This window comes from Castanea sativa, chromosome 6 (assembly GCF_040712315.1).
Source record: "Castanea sativa cultivar Marrone di Chiusa Pesio chromosome 6, ASM4071231v1".
Lineage (NCBI taxonomy): Eukaryota > Viridiplantae > Streptophyta > Magnoliopsida > Fagales > Fagaceae > Castanea > Castanea sativa.
In genome coordinates, this window is record NC_134018.1 from 14,342,529 (window position 1) to 14,362,197 (window position 19,669).

General features: G+C 33.2%; 2 protein-coding genes across 2 annotated transcripts; one reads left to right on the plus strand and one right to left on the minus strand.

The window, feature by feature from the left end:
• The first annotated feature begins 255 nt into the window (after positions 1–255).
• On the plus strand, positions 256–3,220 carry LOC142638821 (transcription factor bHLH123). The gene is made up of 7 exons (XM_075812884.1): positions 256–734; positions 987–1,611; positions 1,725–1,832; positions 1,966–2,031; positions 2,170–2,235; positions 2,366–2,416; positions 2,551–3,220. Exons 1-7 carry the CDS (start codon positions 427–429, stop codon positions 2,698–2,700), a joined length of 1,374 nt encoding a protein of 457 aa, XP_075668999.1. The 5' UTR covers positions 256–426; the 3' UTR covers positions 2,701–3,220.
• Positions 3,221–12,663: 9,443 nt separating this feature from the next.
• On the minus strand, positions 12,664–18,464 carry LOC142640722 (NAD(P)H dehydrogenase (quinone) FQR1). The gene is made up of 4 exons (XM_075814946.1): positions 18,213–18,464; positions 14,358–14,451; positions 13,175–13,437; positions 12,664–13,079 (listed from the first exon to the last, which is right to left on the minus strand). The coding sequence occupies exons 1-4, from the start codon at positions 18,233–18,235 to the stop codon at positions 12,845–12,847; spliced, it is 615 nt and encodes a 204-aa protein (XP_075671061.1). The 5' UTR covers positions 18,236–18,464; the 3' UTR covers positions 12,664–12,844.
• Between the last annotated feature and the right edge of the window lie 1,205 nt (positions 18,465–19,669).

Here is a 19,669-nt window from a genome sequence, read left to right on the forward strand (position 1 = left end):
GGAATAGAAAATTTTAGCACATAAAAAAATAAAGTTGATGTTGAAAATCATCAAAGAAATGTAAAAATTCAATTGCGCAATGACCTTTCCTCTTGTCTAATCACTCACACACCCCCCCCCCCCCCCCCCCCCCCCCCCCCCCCCGAAAATGTCAACCACATTCCGGTTACTTCTTTCTTTCACTCCCTATACATACACACACCAAACGGGTTTAATCCGCTAGTATAAATATTTGAGATGCAGCGAACCGTTTTCATTCATTTTATGCACACCATAAAAGCTCAAAGAGACCCAACAAAACAAGGCCAAGAGTTTGAAGAATCTGAAGCCACAAGTAGTACTCCAGAGAAAGCTAGCTAGCTACTGCTAGAGAAGAAGCAAGAGAATACATATTATATTAGCAACCACATATAAACATAAAGAAGCATGGCAGATGAGTTCAACACAAGTGGGAACTGGTGGGATTCAACATCAAGAAGCAGGTTTGAAAGCGGCACATCATCCTCTTCGGGGCTCAGTAATTTGGGGAGCTTTGTATGGACAACTGATATGGCTGAAATCAAAGCAAGGACTAATACTATGGATTCCATGTCGTCGGTGTCTGGTAGTTCGGTGGTTTTCCAGGAAACCCAGAAGCTGCAAGGGCATGAGTCAGCTGGTGGTGGCGACCCAAGCTTGCAAATGATGGGTTTAGGCCTTTCAACTCAAGCCATGGATTGGAACCAAAGCTTGCTGTAAGTACAAAATATAGAACTACTCTTTCATCTCTAAGAAACCCTACAAGGAATCAATCTATCATATCTTTTTTTGATATTTGTTTTTTTAATGAAAAGTAAACATGTGGAACTGAGTAATAATTTGATATGTAGTATGTAGCATTAGATAAGATAATCAAGAATTTTTTTAACTTTTATATGTTGACAATCACTTACACCCCTAAAATTTTGGAGCTAAGGTTTGGTTGTTATTGTTGTATATGTTAATAGTCGAGGTGAAAAGGCAGCTGATAGTAGTTTCCGTGCCATGCTTCAAGAAAACTTGAACTCGAACACAAACTTTCAGCAAGAAACTGGGATGGCATCCTCTCAAGTTCAATGGAGATCGGAAAAAATGTTTTCAGGGATGAGTGGGGGAGAGTCATCCTCAAATGAGTTTAAGCAACTTAATCGTGGTTTTTCTTTAGATCAACCTTCCTTTAGTCCTCAATATAGTTCTGGGGATAGCACTGTGACATGCCAAGGCTTGCCTTCTAGTTTTCAAATGGATTCATCGGCTATGTATGGAAGCCCTTCAACTATATTGCAAGGACTATTGGGACCAGATAGTAACCAGCCTCAACAGCCTTCGTTTGAGAATCGTCCTATGAATTTTTCTTATCCGGCGAACTATGGCGTGAATTCTAGTGAATTATTGCCATCTTGGTCGGCTAAGGTTCCTCCGTTTTTGAGAAGTTCACCACCAAAACAGACAGTACCACATAACCAGTTGCATTTCTCTAACAACGCCCCGTTTTGGAACGCGTCTGAAGCCGCCATGAAGGATGGTCGTGCGAGCTTTTTCCCATTGATGCAACAGCAGTTTCCCACAACAAGCTTTGAAGAAAAACCAAAGGTAATTAAGATTATGAACATGGTAATTGGGGAAGGAAACATAGATGATGTATTAATTCATGATTAGGGTTTCAAGTATGGGGTTGAAATCTTGATAGATTCATTCTTTAGCAGAATATATCCGAAGTTCGGGACTCAAGCACTGTGGTGAAGAAAAGTGGCAGTGAAGCCACGTCTAAAAGGCCTCGGAATGAAACACAAACTCCTTTACCGGCTTTTAAGGTACAATAAATAAGGCTTTGGACAAGAGCAAGCTTTAAGTTTTTTTTTTTTCCTTTTTCTTGTTTTCTTTTCAAATTTAATTCAATTTCATAATTATGGATGAGAATTGTTATAGCTTTGGTCATACTAATAGGTGAGGAAAGAGAAGATGGGGGACAGAATCACTGCGCTCCAACAATTGGTATCACCTTTCGGAAAGGTAAGGCTTCTGAATTGATCAATCTCCTTTACTTTCTCAATGAGTAGAGAGAGTGATCATTTTCTTTCTGGATCCTGAATTCATACAGTTATAGCTTTTACTTTGATGGATCTTTAAAATCATGTTATATTGTGTCAGACTGATACAGCCTCAGTGCTTTCTGAAGCCATTGAATACATCAAGTTTCTCCATGAACAAGTTACTGTGAGTCCCATATGTGCCTTGTTACATTTTAACAATGGCTTTAGTAATTACATTATGATAGAAACACTTAATAGACAGAAATTAAGTGTCAGCCATTTCTGATTTATGTCTGTATTTTAAACCATATTAGGTCTTAAGCACACCTTACATGAAAAGTGGAGCTCCCATACAGCATCAGCAGGTACAATATTCTCCATCCTAGCTACCATCTTTTAAAGCCAATGGCAACCCTTTTTAATTTATTATTGCTTGTCCTTAGGAACCAATTTTCTGTCTCTTTAATAAGCATTTATTTTTGTGTTTTCCTTAATGTAGAATTCTGATAAATCTAAGGATCCAGAAGGACCAAAACAAGACCTTAGAAGCCGAGGACTATGTTTGGTACCAGTTTCAAGTACATTCCCAGTCACTCATGAGACCACAGTTGATTTCTGGACTCCTACATTTGGAGGAACTTTCAGATAGATGGTGAAGAAAGTTCAACTTATTAACTGTAACAAATATACATCTTATCAAAACCCTAGCCAAGTTGGGAGTGATAAGATCAAAGAAAAAAGAGCAGAAGACACAGAAAGACCACATTATTGTACTAGTTTGAGTTGGCAATAGAAATTGAAGAGAAAGAAAAAAAAAAAAAAGGAATTGACCCTCCAAAGGACAGACCATTGTTGGGCCAGCTAGAGGCAAAATGATGCAGGCTTGGCCAATATTGGGATCATTGGAAAGCATATTAATTGTTGTTGTAATAATAATAATTCAAGAATTGTGATTAATTAGAGGTGGGCTAGCTAGCTAGGAATGAAAAAAAAAGAAGCTAGCTGCTGAATTTAGGGAAAGTTTTTAAACTAATTTTTAGAGAAAAAAAAAATTTGTTGTTATTAGTAGCTAGAGGATAAAGGAGCTTTTGTTCTTGTTGCTATATTGTGAATAGAGCTGGCACTACCTTTTATTTAAGAGTAAAGGAAGGAGAAAAAATTTGAAGGAATAATTGAATTATAGAATAGGAGTGAATGTGGGGATGTCATTTGATTGGAAATCTCACTTTTGATTTTTTTATGTGTTTGGAATATGTTAGTGGAAGTCAGAGGGAGGTCCACATGCTCATCCTTTCAGATTTTTACTAATTTATTATTTTGAAATTATTATTATTATTATTATTATTTTATAAAAGTTAAATTAGAAGATGCATGTCCAGATGCTATCAGTTATGCTTTTGTGCTTTTTATCGACTGGTCACATTGAGGGGCTTCCATTGGAAGGTAAAGAGAAGCCAAAACCCATAAATATTTTTATCCTCGTTGGACTTCTCGAACCCATAAATGGTCCTCATTGAATCTCTTCAGATAGTTGGCTATTTTTTTTTCTTTGTTTTTTTCCCCCAAAAATTTAACAACTTTTAGTGGTCCGTAGCTTGATTTTGTATTTACAATTGTAGAACATGTACATATTGGTTTGAAAGAAAATAGAAAAGAATCTTCATCTTGAATATGCAATTGAGGTACATTTAGTTGCCTTTCCCTTTCCATAGAAAGAAAAGCTTCAAACCAAAGTGAACAAGATAGAATGATCACTTTTTTTTCTTCATGATCAATGTTGACAGGCTTTGTTTGCTCATTTTATAAAAGGAGAGAAACTTTTTCTCTTCTCAAACTGAGTTGTTTGTTTTTATACTTACGTTTGAGCAAATAATTATAAGACTGGTCCAGAACTGGGAAAAATAGCAACCAAGCAAGGTCATTTTTTAGGCTCGCATAAATCTTGTTTCTTTTTATTATTGTTAATTTTCCTTGAAGGTTTTATAATTAGTGGCATTGTAAGAAATTTTTTGCAACAATGGCCTTGGATGTGATAAAAAATTCATAAATTTTGGTTGAAATAACCTTGAAATGGTTGAATTATCGTGAAGAACCTTATATGATTGTATCTCCATGTACGGGAGAAAGATAACACATATATTAGATATATGTATTCTTCTTCTTCTTACATAATGTAAGTCTCCTACATTTGTGCGATTTACACCTTATGCATGAGAAAATATGCACATATTCAATGCATAAAATAATTATTACACAATTAATTTTTTATAACAATTAAAGATAAAGAAAGACCGTAAAAAAAAAAAATACAAAAACAGTAAAAGATCTTTGATTAATTTGGAAATCTACTTGATTGGTATATAAGTATATCTTGATACCTACTTTACTTCCGCACTGGCTTTAGCAACTGTTGGCTGAAAGTGTACCTTCATAAGTCATAACTTATGTCTGCTGGTCCCCGGTATTTGTTGTCGCCTTGTGATTAAGCACTTTAAGCGAGATTAATTTTTAAATTTTTTTCTAGTAAGTTCATCTCTAGACTAATTAAGAAAATGAATGGCAATAGAAAGCAGCATCTAAGTGATTATCATTATTATGCCAAATTAGGCTTTCATGTGACTCCAAGACACTTACAATCTGATCTAGATTTATCTTCACTAAGACGTTAATCAATTCCTATAAATGATTCCTTTCTATAGTCCTACCATGTTCAGTGTCAATAACATTATTTGCAATTACTTTTATTTGAGGAATCAGTTCTGCTATGGACATTATTTATTTGTCTAGGAACCATTTTTTTTTTTTTGGGGTCAAAAGCATAAATCAAAAATATTTTGAAATGCAGTAGCACGAATATATGTGCTTTCCTTCTTGCTTGACACACCCATCTCTTCATGTCGGAGGAGGATGGTGAAAATTACAGAAGAAATGGACAAAGAATAAGAGAATTCGTTTCTTAGATGAGCTACATATAGATCTTTTTTAATCTATCATGAATCTTATCAGCCTAGCAAGGCAGCAAATATTATGGAAGAAAAAGGTAGAGTTTCCAAACTACAAAATTTTAAAAATTAAGAATGTTAATTCTCGTCCTATTTAGGCCAAGACAAGACAGAAAAAGTTTAGCTACAAAATTGGTTGTAGTCTAAAACTACAACTTTATTCAATAAAATAAAAAATACTACATATTTGGAAAATCTAACCGTTGAATTGTATGTTTTTTATGCTCTTAATACACATGTCAAATTTTGTGTCAATAAGATATTATATACTATATGATCTATTAGCAAATATTTTATGCATAATTTTAAATTACAAAAACTTGCAATTTAAACAACTTATTAATGTCATAGCTATTATTCTTTAATTTTCTAGAAATTTTGCAAGCGTGAAGGATATAAAAAAAAAAGGTAATCCAATGGTGGATTTGGCAAAATTCACCTCCAATAAAAAGATATTGAGTAAGGTTGTAACCTTAAACTACAAACAATTTTATAGCTAAACTTTGTCCAAGACAATAATAGGGTTGTGTGTGTGGATAAGATTCAATCCAAGTATTATATTTGAGAATGAAGATTTTATTAGTTGAACTAGCTAGAACTCATTTAGCAAAACAAAGTAACAACCACCCTCCCAAAAAAAAGGGTCAACTAATTCATTAACATAATATATATCACTCTTTAAAATAAGGCAATCAATTCATAGTCATAGTCAAAAGAAAATATTCTTATATCTCATAGGAAAATGGTCATCTACATTTAAAATTGAATCATTTTGCGGTTCAAAATAAATATCACAAAACTAAAGACATACAGACAATAATATTATTTAAATTTTAATTAAAAGGCTGCCGGTTCTTACATTGTTAAATTCAACAAATAAAACTTTAACCGTGAAATTGATATTATATAGTATATTTTTTGCATTTCATTTTCTCTCATCAAATGCTACCTTGGTCGCGACTCCTCTTAAGCTTTCACACCCTAAACTTCATGTTCTTAGCTAGCCTTGTTGTCATGCCTTCATCAGTCCCTCCTTGTTAGCTTCCTCATCCTGCCTCTGGGCTTCGACAACGTGTAACTTGTAGGGAATTTTCACGAATTCCTAAACTTGTGAGAACAAAATATAGAGAAAAAAATACACGCTAAAGAAAAAAGTAAACACACGCACAAGACAGTATTTACGTGGTTCAGCAATTTGCCTACGTCCATAAAGTTGCAAAGATTTCACTATTATCAGGGAAAAATACAAAGGTGCAGCTACAATCAATTTTCTCTCTCAAAATTGACTACACCAACCACAAAACCCTAATGACAAAAAACTACGTCTTTTACCTCCTGCGCACAGGATATACAATGGGCTACAAAAAAGGGCCAACAAATCTTATCCATGAGTGCTCTGGCTTAGGCCTATCAGCCCAAACCTCCGCTCCATGGACTAAGCCTAAAAAAATCTCTCATTAAAAACCACGCAACATTATTCAGGTCGGGTCGAGTCGCCAACCGGATCAAACATAAACTAGGCTCCACAAAATCCAACATAACCATCTCCCCTTCACAGATTTAGTGTAGAGTCTAGTGTGTTCGGTCAGTCTCAATGCATGGTTTCTAAAAACTGATTGTTGTGATGCAATTTGAAAAGCCCCTTATGACTGATTAAGCTACCCCAAACACATCCCTAAGTAGTCTTTATTTTGTCCCCTTCACATATAAGATTTATTTTTTGATCTAATAGTGTATAAATTGCCACATTATTTAAAATTTTAAATGATATAGCATTCTATACACCTTTAGATTTGTAAAATTTATATAAATGATAAAAAAAGATCAATTTCAAATGAAGATGATTCTTTTCCCTAATACCACCTCTTAAAGTTGGAAAATACTAATATTTGACCTTTGAAACAAATCGGTTTCATGATTTAGATTAAATATTATAAATCTTAAAGTGTACAAATTAACTGTCACTTCGCGTGCGTTTGTTTTGTGATGATTTACGTTTGCGTTTGGCTGGTCCCATGACACTGTTCATGAACTTGTCAAGCACTAAAAACGCGTGAAGAGTTTTTGCTACAGTATTTTTGCCAATTAAAAAATATTTTACTACAGTGTTTTCAGCAAATAAGCAATATCCAAAGTTCCAAACACACTCTTCATTAAAAAATTGTAGCCCATGTAAACTATTAGAATAAGAGAGAAAAAAATCTTAATGATGAAATAGACTCTCTTTTCAAGTAAAATGAAGAGGATCTTGTTCCATGTTTCAAGTCCCTCTCCTAGGGCCTCCCGTTATAGCTGTCCATTGAAGTTTAGGACGACCAGCAGTAACTGGTTTATTTATTTGATTGTTTCTAAGCCACCCAAACACAAATGGCAATCAGTGAATTTTAATGATACCTTAGACATAGAAGAAAGAGGGCAAAATAGGATCTTGCAATTATTTTGGGGCACAAACGATTTTTCTAAGACTCCATAATTTCCTTTCCTTTTACCTAAAGCCGTAACATGTTTGCCAATAATGTCGCTTCACTTTTAATTTGTTTGCTGAATGATATTTGCTCCACTTTCACATGTGGTACTAATTGTTTTTTTAATTCTTTGATGTGTACAATTGCAAACAATAACAAATTAGCTGAATTCATAATTACTAGCTTCCCATGCGACCGGAGATTTAAGGTGATAGCTAAACTCTGTTTTGTATAGATTCTATCTCAAGATTTTCTAACTAGCTCGTCCCTTAATTAGTAGTATATGGTATTTTATTTATCCTCAAAGAGACCATGCAATTAATTAAGTACTACAAAATTCACATATTCGACATTGTAGGACAAGATCATCCCTATTTCATTAGAAATAAGAATAGCTTCTTTTACGATTAAGATTTTATTTTTTAAACATAATAATATACAAATTGTTTCATTATTGAAAACTTTAAATATTTTGAGAGTCTCTATACTTTTTTAAATTTGTATCAATATTTAATATGAAGCATGAAATTTCGAATAAAGATGGTCATTTTTTTAAATAGTATCAAATAAAATTAATTATAGGAGGAAATAAAATTGATAAAATAGTAGTCTGCGGCTGCTGCAGTATTTTGGGAAAAATATGTACATAGAGAGAATCCAGTTTGTATACGACAACTCCTCAATGCAAGCTGCATAATTGCAGCAGCCAGCAGCAAACTTGAACTTAAATTAAACAAAAAGTACTTCCACTAATGATGACAAACATGAAATGGTCCAAAATTTATTAGCCCAAAATCTAGTAGTCTAAATTGTAAATTCTCACTCATTTTTCTTTTGAATATGAACATGATCAGCAAACAACAAAAATGATAGATAAACTCATAGCTAGGCGTGCAGATGATTGATAGAGATAAAATAAAGTAGACCAGTGGAAGAACTCAGCAAATTAAGCTATACGTACGTACGTACGTGTCACACTGAGATAAGGATTAGCTGCAAGTTGTAATCCACCATCCAAACCATGCATGCGATGCAAGTTGCAAATTCTTGGTCAATCAAGTGCTCATCAACACTCACAAATAACCATTTCCCAGCTAAATACAATGGAAAATCATGAAGCTCATTATTCAGTCATTCTGAGTTTTCTTTTCTTATTTTTTTATTATTATCTATATATTTGTGATTTTGGTTGCTAGGTTAAGTCCGCATTATCATTTTTTGAGAAACTACAAAATTAGATTACGTAATAGTTAATGCAAATCCTGAAATCTAGATTAAGGAACTAGTGGATTGGTCATAGGATCAGATGCAAAAGATTGATGTACTCATGTACACAAGAGCCAAGAGGTGGAAGATCTTACTGTACAGGGTTTATTCTTTTAAAACCTACGCGGCAGCTGATGATTTGTGCATGAATGCCCACTTTGGAATTCAATAAGCACCCAATACAAGGAGTTGGGCTAAATATGTGCAAGCCCAAAGTGAGAAAATGAAGCATTTATGATACAATCTTATGAGACCATGCCCTCCAAATCAGGAACCCAATGACTTATCTATATGGGTTGGGCTTTGTGTCCACAATCTCATTATCCTGATGACTAATGAGCCTTTCTTAATAATTCTTTTCATGATCATATGAGTCATGACCCCTTCTCTTCTCTATATGAGGCTGATCAACTAATGGGCCAAATTACTTCAAGAATTGGATCATACGAATCATTGTTTTTTTTTACTACATGAATTGGGAGTAATGGAGCATTGCTGCATTGGTATCAGTTAACTAAAATTTTTCTCTACATTTTAGAATAGGAAACCTACTTTACATTTTAGCTAACTACTTTTTCTTTTCACTCACATTAGATTCCTTATTTTGAATCCTATTTATTTAAATATTACTATTTCTTCATTAATTTTTTTTTTCTATTTTTCTCATTTTTCAAAACACCAACTTTTCTTTATCACATTACCAAAACACAAAAACAATAAAATCCTAATTTGGGAAATGAACAGTGCAAAATCTTAAAATAGGGAACCGAAATGGGAGGCCGACATGGGTTGTTTTTTGGGTGATTTTTTTTTTTTCTTACCTATACTGACCCCTTACCTTAAAATAAAGAAATTGCTCCAATGCTCTATAAGACCCATGTTCTCTCTGCATGTTGCGAACTTCGTGATCCACAGTGATTTAGGGTTTTATAAGTCATCCCATCTCATCATACGGATTAAGCCGTTAGGTGGACAATTACTTGATCAAATATTTACTTGAAGCCTAATTCACAAACACTTGAAAGACGTGTCAGGTCCAGCTTCATCACCATGAAAGAAAATCAGTTAACCGTAGAAACTTTTGGCCAAGCAACGAAGCACATGTTGATATACTCTAACCAAGCCAATTTTTGGATAAACTCGGCCTTGGCACATCAAAGTCAGTTTTAAGTCTTCGACATTCAAAACATGGACCAAGCCCACATATTCTTTACACTTTACGGGGTAAAGTACAGGAACCAGAAAAATTTTCTAGTGGGAGTCGAAGAACAAAATGAAATAGTATACACACACGCACACACACATTCTCATATGTAGTTATGTATCTTTTTCTATTTTGCCTTCAAAAGTGAAGTGAAGTTTTCATATTTTGTGAGAGATACTAAACTAAAATCATAGAGAAATAGTTAATTCAATTTCTTTTTAGATTTTTTTAACATCAAATGTTTTAATTAGATACCATTTTTCATATAAAATTTAATAAGTAATATAATATTGAATAATTGAAAAACCCATAAGTTTTATATCAAAAATTAAATTTAAATTGACCCAACCAAATCAATTAATTTAAGTTCTATTGGTATTGGCTAATTAACGGATTTGATTTCACTGTAAAAAAAAAAAAAAGATTTCGTTAAATTTTATCACCCCAAAATTACTTTTTCAGAAAAAGAAAAATAGAAGTAACTGAGAAACCAAGACATCATCTCAACATAAAAAATATAGACCAAAATACACTTTTGGCACTTAAAGTTTGGGGTTTTTTTTATTTTTTATTTTGGCAATTTACATTTCAAAATTCTCATTTTGGCTCTTAATGTTTAATTATGTTTTCATTTTAGCGTTGTCATCCATTTTTGTTATTCGTTCATAATCTCTCTATATCTATATATATAATAATAGATGAAGCTAAGAGAAACTCAAATTAAAATTTCAAATTAGAGTTCTAATTATGCATTATGTGTCCTAAATTATTTATTCTTAAAGAGTTTTATTTTTTAATTTTAGAATCAAATGTGGGACCACGTCATAAATATTAATCCAAGTGGGTTATTAAGTACACAAACCAAAGAGTCTAGAATAAATGAATCGTAAAAAAAAAAAAAAGTGCTTCACAATAATTTTTGTTAAATATGGACAATTTACATTTTATACCTAATAATATCTTTACAAATTTTTTTAAAGAGTAAACAAAATATAAAAATGACTATCAATAATATTTAAATTATATATATATATATATATGAATTATATTATGCATCTTATTGTATATCTTTAAGTGTATCCATATATATACATGATGTTACAAGCTAGTTGTCTATAATATACGAACACACACATAATGAAATTCATGTATTCCAAGGTATTTTAGAGCTAATATTTCAACCATCTATAATATGTTTTTCTGCTTATAATAATGAAATTTCTACATTCCACAACATCACTAGTATTTTTTGAAATTCTTAAATATAGTATAAGGATACTTAAGGGTCAAATTATTAACGAAAATAAATGGCAATGGCAAAATCAAACATAAAGGGTCAAAATGAAAACAATTAACTTCAAACTTTGAGAACCAAAAATATACTTTAGTCTAAAAAGATACTAAATACATTCCAAAAACGGAGCTTTTGGAGGTGAGAAAAGCCTTTGATTATGAAGTTGTAACTTCTTTAAAGGGATGGATGCCGACCCCTTCTCCACCCTAAGAAAAATATGAATTGTGTTATCTGTTAAAATTGGGTGGTGTCGGTAGTGACACTGTTGATCAATAATATCTAAATTCCAAGGCTGAATCTGACTTGGTAATATTTTTCAATTAGCATATTGAAACATACATCCAAATATGTACCTGCTAATCACTTATCTATATGTAACATCAATGTTAGGTTATTCATCTAGAAAAAGAGTAACATCAATGTTAAGTTAACCTTAAGTTTTGATTTATATAGATTTTTTTTTGGATGTGATTTTGTTTGTCATCAACGTCTAATGAGAAGTATTATTTCCATGATATTTTCACAAAAAATCTTAAAATAGTAAATTGTTGCTGGTTCTAATTTAAAATCATCTCTGAAATTACTTTTTTGCCTACTAGTAATAGTCGGAAACAACCTACCACTTAAATTTTTTGTGAAAATGTTGTGGGTATAGTATTTCTTACGTAAAATCATGCCTTGAAAAATAGAGAAGTTAATATCTTGAAAATTAGAGAAGTTAACTTAGCTACGGAAGGTTCAATGTCAACAATGGCCTACCAGTCCCAGTCAACTAAATAGTCGATGGATAAGCTTAAATTTCTGTTTGGTTCTAAGCAAGAAAGCACTGTCTGAAAAGGGAAAGAAAAAATAAGGTCATTGGAAGTTGAAGAAAAAGATTCCAATTTTAAGGGTTCTCATTTCAAATTGCTCATATTAAGTTTACCATATATCAAATTGAAGGTTGATTTACCAAAACAGTGCCTTGGATTAACCAATAAAGGTTGAGTTTAGCCAAAACACACTGAATTGCAATTACCTCGTGCAAAATTAAGTTATATGGGTATGTCATTTTCACTTTAAGTGCATTGCACACCTTGAGTTATGCCATTTATCCCTCAAATTTTTCTATAACCATCACAAAATTACTATCTTTCAGCAGATTCAGCACCCTTTGAAGCATTCAATTGACCATGGATCCATAATTAAAAAGGAGAATGCTGGTCACATGGATCAGAATGTGTCAAGTGATCCAGAACTGATGAACATATAAATGTATATCGTGATCGAGGAGGGCTTTTAGTGTCTTGGCCATGCATTAGCTTTGAGACCAGATATAATCGAATCCTTTTATGTTCTTAGTTAATATATACGCGGGAAAGAGGGCAGTGATGCACAGATGGATGATCAATCAAACTTTTATCATTAAGAAAAACCACTGTGCTGTGTAACACACATACAAAGCATAATTCAAACAACACAGATATTATTACTTGCAAACATAGAAATAGGAATATGGAATATTAAGACTGAAAAAATGGAAAATGTTATCCAAATGATATCTTTATGTTGAATTAGAAAACTTAAGCAGCACCACCCTTGAGCTTCTTTGTGATGGCGGCAATGTACTTCCCTTGGTGGAATGCCTGCTCCAACTCAAGCTCAGTTGGCTGTCTTGAACCATCCCCAGCAAAAGTTCCAGCACCATAAGGACTTCCACCTTTCACTTTCTCCATTTCAAACATGCCAGCTCCAAATGTATATCCAATGGGTACAAATATCATTCCATGGTGAACCAGCTGAGTAATTGCAGTCAACCTATGACATAATATATAATATGCAGTTTAATTTCACCCCATTCAAGATTTTTAGGATATTTCAGATAGATTAATAACAGAGTCATGGAAACTTACGCAGTGGTCTCTTGTCCACCACCTTGAGATCCAGTGCTGAAAAAGAGCCCTGCAGGCTTGCCTGCAAGCTGTTGTGATCTCCATAAACCTCCAGTCGCATCCAGAAATGCTTTGAATTGAGCGGCCATCATTCCATATCTTGTTGGGAAGCCAAAAACAAGACCATCAGCATCGGTAAGTTGATCAGGTGTAATGATTGGTACATCACTCTTTGGTGGTGCACTCATCTTCCCCAGCACCTCTTCTGGTAGTGTCTCAGGGACCTGTTCCACCAGTCAAATATTGTCAGGGAATTTTTCAATAATTACATAAAACACAGAGAACAAGACAAACATAATGTAAATTGGCCTTCCACTAAAAACCAGGGACCACCTAGATAAACAATAAGGGCCAGTTGCTTGAATTTGCATACAACAACTAAAAGATATTTGTGATTTCTAGATGCACCATCAAAAAAAGAAGGAAACTTGAAGCTTTGGAAGACAAAGAACATAAAGGATCACTGCATAGTGTTAAGCTAATCATAACATATGTCAAATATTGAGCATACTAGGGATGAGGTTACTATAATGAAAGAACAGATAAAATAAAAAGAATTAGGAGAACAAGATAAAACTATAAATGATAATACAAGTATGCACGAGAAAATCCAATGAGTTATTGGGTGCAGGAGAAGCAACTAAAATGTCAAATTATGGAAAATGAACCATGACATTGACACAGTAGCACATTATTGCAATGGGAGATCCTAAAAGCAGAAGGTGGCAACTTAGTTCACGTATAATTAATTGATATAATATTTGAAGGGTCACAAAAAGACATGGCATTGAAAGGGGAACATGCAGAGAGAGAGGCAACTTGGTAAAACAATAAAGAATGCAAAATGATCCTAAAACACTGAGTTGAAGCACAGACAGTTACATTCAATTGCAAAAAACCATTGAAACAGGGTTCCAGCTCAAAACTTCTCAGAAATAACTAACAATTCAACAAGATCAAAAGTTCATAAGCCAATTTACACTTTTTCTTTCCCGTGGCAAAAAGATGGAACTTCCTTTCTTGAAAACTGATTGTTGCTCCCCATTAGTGCATTGTACCGTACACTAAACTATTACAAAAACTATACCTGGTACTTCATATATGACATAACATGCAATGCATGATATGTGATGCACATTCTTACCTGCCATAGTTTGGCTTCCACTCCTTCAACAGATGCAGCCCCTTTCCTTATCTCTTCTGCTAGCTTCTCTACATGTCCATACATGGAATAGTACCTGTAGCAGCAATAAAAAGTTATCAGTAAATGAGTCATTCGATATTCAGAGCTTACCCGTTGCATACTTGAGAATTGACTGTAGCAAGAGAGAACAAAATAAAATGGCATCTAGTGCAAAACATTGACTTGCTTGAATTTTTTATTTTATTTTTATAAGTGGTAGTTTTCATTATTTAACAACATAAGGAGAGAAATTCCAAATATATTATAGAAAGGATCGTAATCAAGCACCATTATTATTTGCAGATTGCAAATCACTGGGAAAAACAACTGGGGCAGATTTGATCCCTAACGCACTTCTGAACTGGCAGCCTTCCATAGCCAATTACTCTGATTATTTGGCTGAATATAAAATTTTCAAATCTTCTCAGTTTATTATTTCTTTTTACTAATTTTGTGTGTGTGTGTGTGTGTGTGTGGAACTTCCCACACACTCTCCAAAATTGTGGGCAGATTAAAGCCCAGGGCAAATCCAAGAAGCCAATGTAGCAGATGAACAAGAAACTCACAACATGGCACATATAGATGTCACTCTAAATAAGCAATATTCAAGAATCACTAATGCCATAGGAAAAAATGACACTAAACCACTCCCATGCATGTCCTCTTTCCACTTTGTGGTTCTGCCACAATTAATTGCCAAGCTCTGACCTTTGAGCTCCTTACTCTGTTTCTTAGTTCAAGCATTATAGGTGGTCAAGGACATCCTAGTGACCAAACAATCATGAGCCTCTGTTTGGCCATCGGAAGAGGATGAGAATGCGAGGTGACGTGAGCCTTCAAGAACACCAAACAGCCTTCAAGTGATAATGGCCCCTAAAGAATCATGGCAGACATTTCAGACTACAGCAAGGTACTGAAGAGTCAAATGACCAACTAAAGACACTTGCTCTAAGTGCAACGCTATGAACAAGACTTCTAAAACTTTATATTTCCTTATCAATCACCTTTCTTATCCTCTACTAGCTCTAAATGAATTGACTAAACAAGTGCTTGAACTTTCCCTGCTGTCAATATTTTCCCCCACAGTGGAAAACCCCACTGACCATAGCCAATGACCTCATTCAACTGTTCTCCTCAGAGTCAACCTGAGAAGGGATACAGGAACCTAAATAGAACTAACATTAAGAAATCCAGACAGAGAATAGAATATTTGAGAAAAATAAAGACATACAAGACTCCTTGAAATGTTAGTCTTCCTTACCTTAGTTTCCCTAGAGAACACACTCTCTCTCTCTCTCTCTCTCTTACATATGCATAATACACCCAAAGACCAAGAAGACTGCTGCCACATTAACAAGACTTGGGATGCATTTTTGTTGTGGATGTTTTTGTAGAGGAGCCAAACTCATCTAATTCTAATTTATAACATGTGAGCATGGCTGGATTAAACAAATCTCATGCTTATAAGAAAAGAAAGGGCTACAGTATAATGTAACTTGTTAGACATGGCACTTCTAACCCACTAGCACTTCGTCCTCCAACAAGAATCGGTGAAGGATAAGGTTGTTGATTTAAACCCACTGGATGTGTGTGTAATTTAGTAGCTTACCAATAAGAAAAACTGTTTAGCATGGCAATTCGGACAACTGTATTCATGACAAAAGTTGATGTAATAGATGACTCAAGTAAGAAGCCACCTAAGGTAACTTCATTATATAGAAAAATGTACTTCTCCCCCACTTTTACTCGTATGGCTTCGGTTGTAGATATCTTGGAGCTCCCACACCCAGGTATATGGTGTCCTGTTTGAGATGGTACTTTCATGCATTTTGAAATGCCTAAATAGAATAGGAATTCAGTGAAGTTTGACTTGATAGTGAACCATATATATTTTTCTCTGGCACCCATTACAACATTCAATTTCACTCTAGAGTTAACAATATTTTGTAAAATAACGGCTCAGTATTTTATCTAAAAGATTTATATGTGCCTAAACTATAAAGAGTGAAGTCACAGCACAAACAAGTAATATTTGTTTTTTTGATAAGTTGCACAAACAAGTAATATTTATACATCTCATTATTGTTTATTCACATGCCAACATGCTTTAGCCCAAATGGCATTTCCTTCCTTGAAGTACACGATTTTGAGTAAGGTCATGGGTTCAAAACACATAGGATGCATGTGTAATTTTCCAACAAAAAATCAGACAAACTAAACTCAAAACTTAGTCATTTACATTCAACAATCTTAGGTTCAGATCTATAGCCATCTCTGCAAATAATATCAATTAATGGCTTTCTGGCTGAAGAGTTTAATATTCAGCATAATAAGTCTTTCACTTTTCCTTCAGCCATTTTCTGAACATATGTCTAATTCTTCTTTTTTAAGAAAAAAATTTCCTGAAAAAGGGATTCTTGCAACATTTTAGTGCAACTGCACCATAATGAGAAACACATTGAACACTAAAGTTTTTTTGAAAATAATCAAACTCATTCTCATCACCTTTCTATGGTCATTAAAGAGAATACATTTAACTTTATTTCCTAACAGAATCTCGAGGTGATACAAATCTCTCCTACATTTGTGATGGCTGAGCATCACGAATACATTTCCTCATACTGCTAAAACGTTAAACCAATTTGAAATGCTATGATCCTGGAGACCATGATGTCAGAAGCAAAAATACTTCTGCAGTCAATCTAATCAAGTGTCAAAATTAGCAGTTTCTCAAAATTTAAGAAAATCAACATTCTCATAACAGCTGTTTGCAAAAAATAAAGATCTTCATGGAGATCATGATGTCAGCAGTGCTCACATTCTACAGTCAATCTAATCAAGTGCAAGAACTAGCAGTTTATATAAAAATTTGAGAAAATCAACATTCTCATAATGGCTTGATGCAAAAACAAATTTCTTCATGGATTCACTACCATCCCAATCCAAAGCACAGACTATATAAAAAAAAAAAAAAAAAAAATTCGAAGTCCTAAATTTATACCAATGAATGATATATCAACTAGGCCATTCCGAATATCATTGGGATTATCAGATCTTGATTTGCAAGAGGTTAATGGTTTTTTCAAGTAAAACAAAAAAATCCCAGATAGTTAAAAGTTTAGGTATGATGTACCAAGGAAAGTTCATGTGAAACCAGCCTAGAGTCTCAACATTTAAAGGCCATCAAGGAGATTATATTCATTTGTTTTTCAAGAACAGATTAAGCAAAAATACCAAAACAAGATGATCAAAACCCAAAGCAGATTCTTTTCAATAAGGTTCTTGAAAACCATGAGACCCACTAATTGAAACAATTCAATATGCAAAACCCTGACCTAAACAAAGCCTATTATCTACAAAATCATTTCTTTTCACTTTAGTTTTCAGTCCAATCACCCTCACACAAAAGATTAAAAAAATAAAAATAAAAAGTATAAAAGGGTTATCATTTGTTTATATTTCTATTAGAGCAGTAGCAACCATTACAACCAAAGAAAAAAAACCCAAAAAAACAAAGAAACAGATCCAAGAAAATCACATTTGCAATCCACACAACAATTTCATAAACAAATTACAGAAACATCAAACCGTAGATCAATCTTCAATTTCAGCAAAAATAAGGAATACCCAATTCATATAATCAAATACAAAACCAAAATGTACAAAAATCCCAAAAAAGAAGAGAAGAAAAAACAATTAAACAGAGCAAAAAAAAAAAGGCAGAGTATTAACGAGAACAGAGTACATGTCAGAGTTTAATATTTGAAAATTGAAAAAAAAAAAAAAATGCATATATATAGTTGGATTGATACATACACAATATACACTTTAGTGGCCATTGATGGAGTCGTTTAAGTTCTCTGTGATTTCTGTGAATTTTGCTTTATCTGATGTGTTTGAGCTGTGTCTATAACGTTGACAAGTGCGAAAGTGGGAGAGCCAAAAGCCTTATTTATAGTTAGTTGCACATTGATTGGATTGGTTTAAAAGGCTGTAATTTTCATTTTTTCTTTTTCTTTTTTTGGGAGAAGATAAATGCTCTAATTTTCAATTATTTTCTAAGTTAGTATTCCGTGCACTAAACTAATGCACCTTCCCCTTTTTTTATGACAATTATTATTTCAGTGCACCGTGTGTATTACGTGATATTGTAGCGATTGCATAAGAGTTTTTTTTTTTTTTTAGTAATATATATAGAGTCCACCCTCATAAAAGAGTTGTAATACTAAATTATTACTATTAGTGCGGTAAAAAATGTCTTCCACAAAAAGTGATAGATCGCACATTTGAATTTAGGAATTAATCCCTCACTAAAATAAAAAAAAATAAAAAATAGAAAGAAAGATTGGGGATAAAACGTTGACTACCAATCTGCTGGCATACACCTTATAAAAATGGGAGTTTTGTGAACGGTGTATCACCTATATTTAAGGTTCTCCAATTAAATTTAGGTTTGCAAAGACATCCAAAGAATGAGAGTTTTGTGAATAGAACTGTTATATCTACAATATATTTATAACACTTTTATAATAAATTACAAATGATAGGTTGTTATTGGTTATTATAAATGTACAAAAAAGTAAATTGTGGATTCAGATTAGAACTAATAACAACTTATCACTTAGAGCATTAGCAATGAGGATTGTAAAAAAGTTTCATTTTACACTCTAAAAATCTACTTTATCTATTTTACCATCTCATTTTACAACTCTTCCAACATCCCAGTTTCTATTTTTACAAACAACTCATCAAAATAATATAAAACATACAAAGCTTGCTATAGTAATTTAAGAGAAGAGTGGAGACCAGAGAGGAATAGATGTTGGAAAGAGAAGATATTAATTTAAAATGATACAATCTTGCTACAGTAAGGTTGTATAAATGCAACCTTACTGTAGCAGGTTGCAAAAAAAATTTAGGTTTCCATACCCGGTTGGAGCTTCATTTTATGGGTTTGATGGGGTAAAATAGCAACTGGGGGTGTTTACACTCCCACTAATAGTGCTCTTATGATTTATTGTAAACATTTTGAGAAACTATTGTGAATATAGTACTTCTTTAAAGAAAACTATGTACGACCTATATATAAGATTCTATAATTAAATTTCAATTCATATAAGCCTCTTTAAAAAAATGAGAGTTTTATGAATAGTGCACATTCTACATTTTAGGTTGAATTTAATTAGAGAAGTACAATTGTACCTAAATATCGACAAACAAAAATATTTATCCCTAATTTATTAGTTAATTGAAATTAAATGATTAATTACTTG

Bases quoted from the DNA above. Each gene is read 5' to 3' on its own strand.
- LOC142638821 (XM_075812884.1), top strand. From the start codon at position 427: ATGGCAGATGAGTTCAACACAAGTGGGAACTGGTGGGATTCAACATCA. The intron at 1,612-1,724 runs GTAATTAAGATT...ATTCTTTAGCAG, and splicing joins GCTTTGAAGAAAAACCAAAG to AATATATCCGAAGTTCGGGA. The intron at 2,417-2,550 runs GTACAATATTCT...TCCTTAATGTAG, and splicing joins CTCCCATACAGCATCAGCAG to AATTCTGATAAATCTAAGGA.
- LOC142640722 (XM_075814946.1), bottom strand. From the start codon at position 18,235: ATGGCCACTAAAGTGTATATTGT. The intron at 13,438-14,357 runs GTAAGAATGTGC...CTGGTGGAACAG, and splicing joins TGGAAGCCAAACTATGGCAG to GTCCCTGAGACACTACCAGA. The intron at 13,080-13,174 runs GTAAGTTTCCAT...ATTATGTCATAG, and splicing joins GGTGGACAAGAGACCACTGC to GTTGACTGCAATTACTCAGC.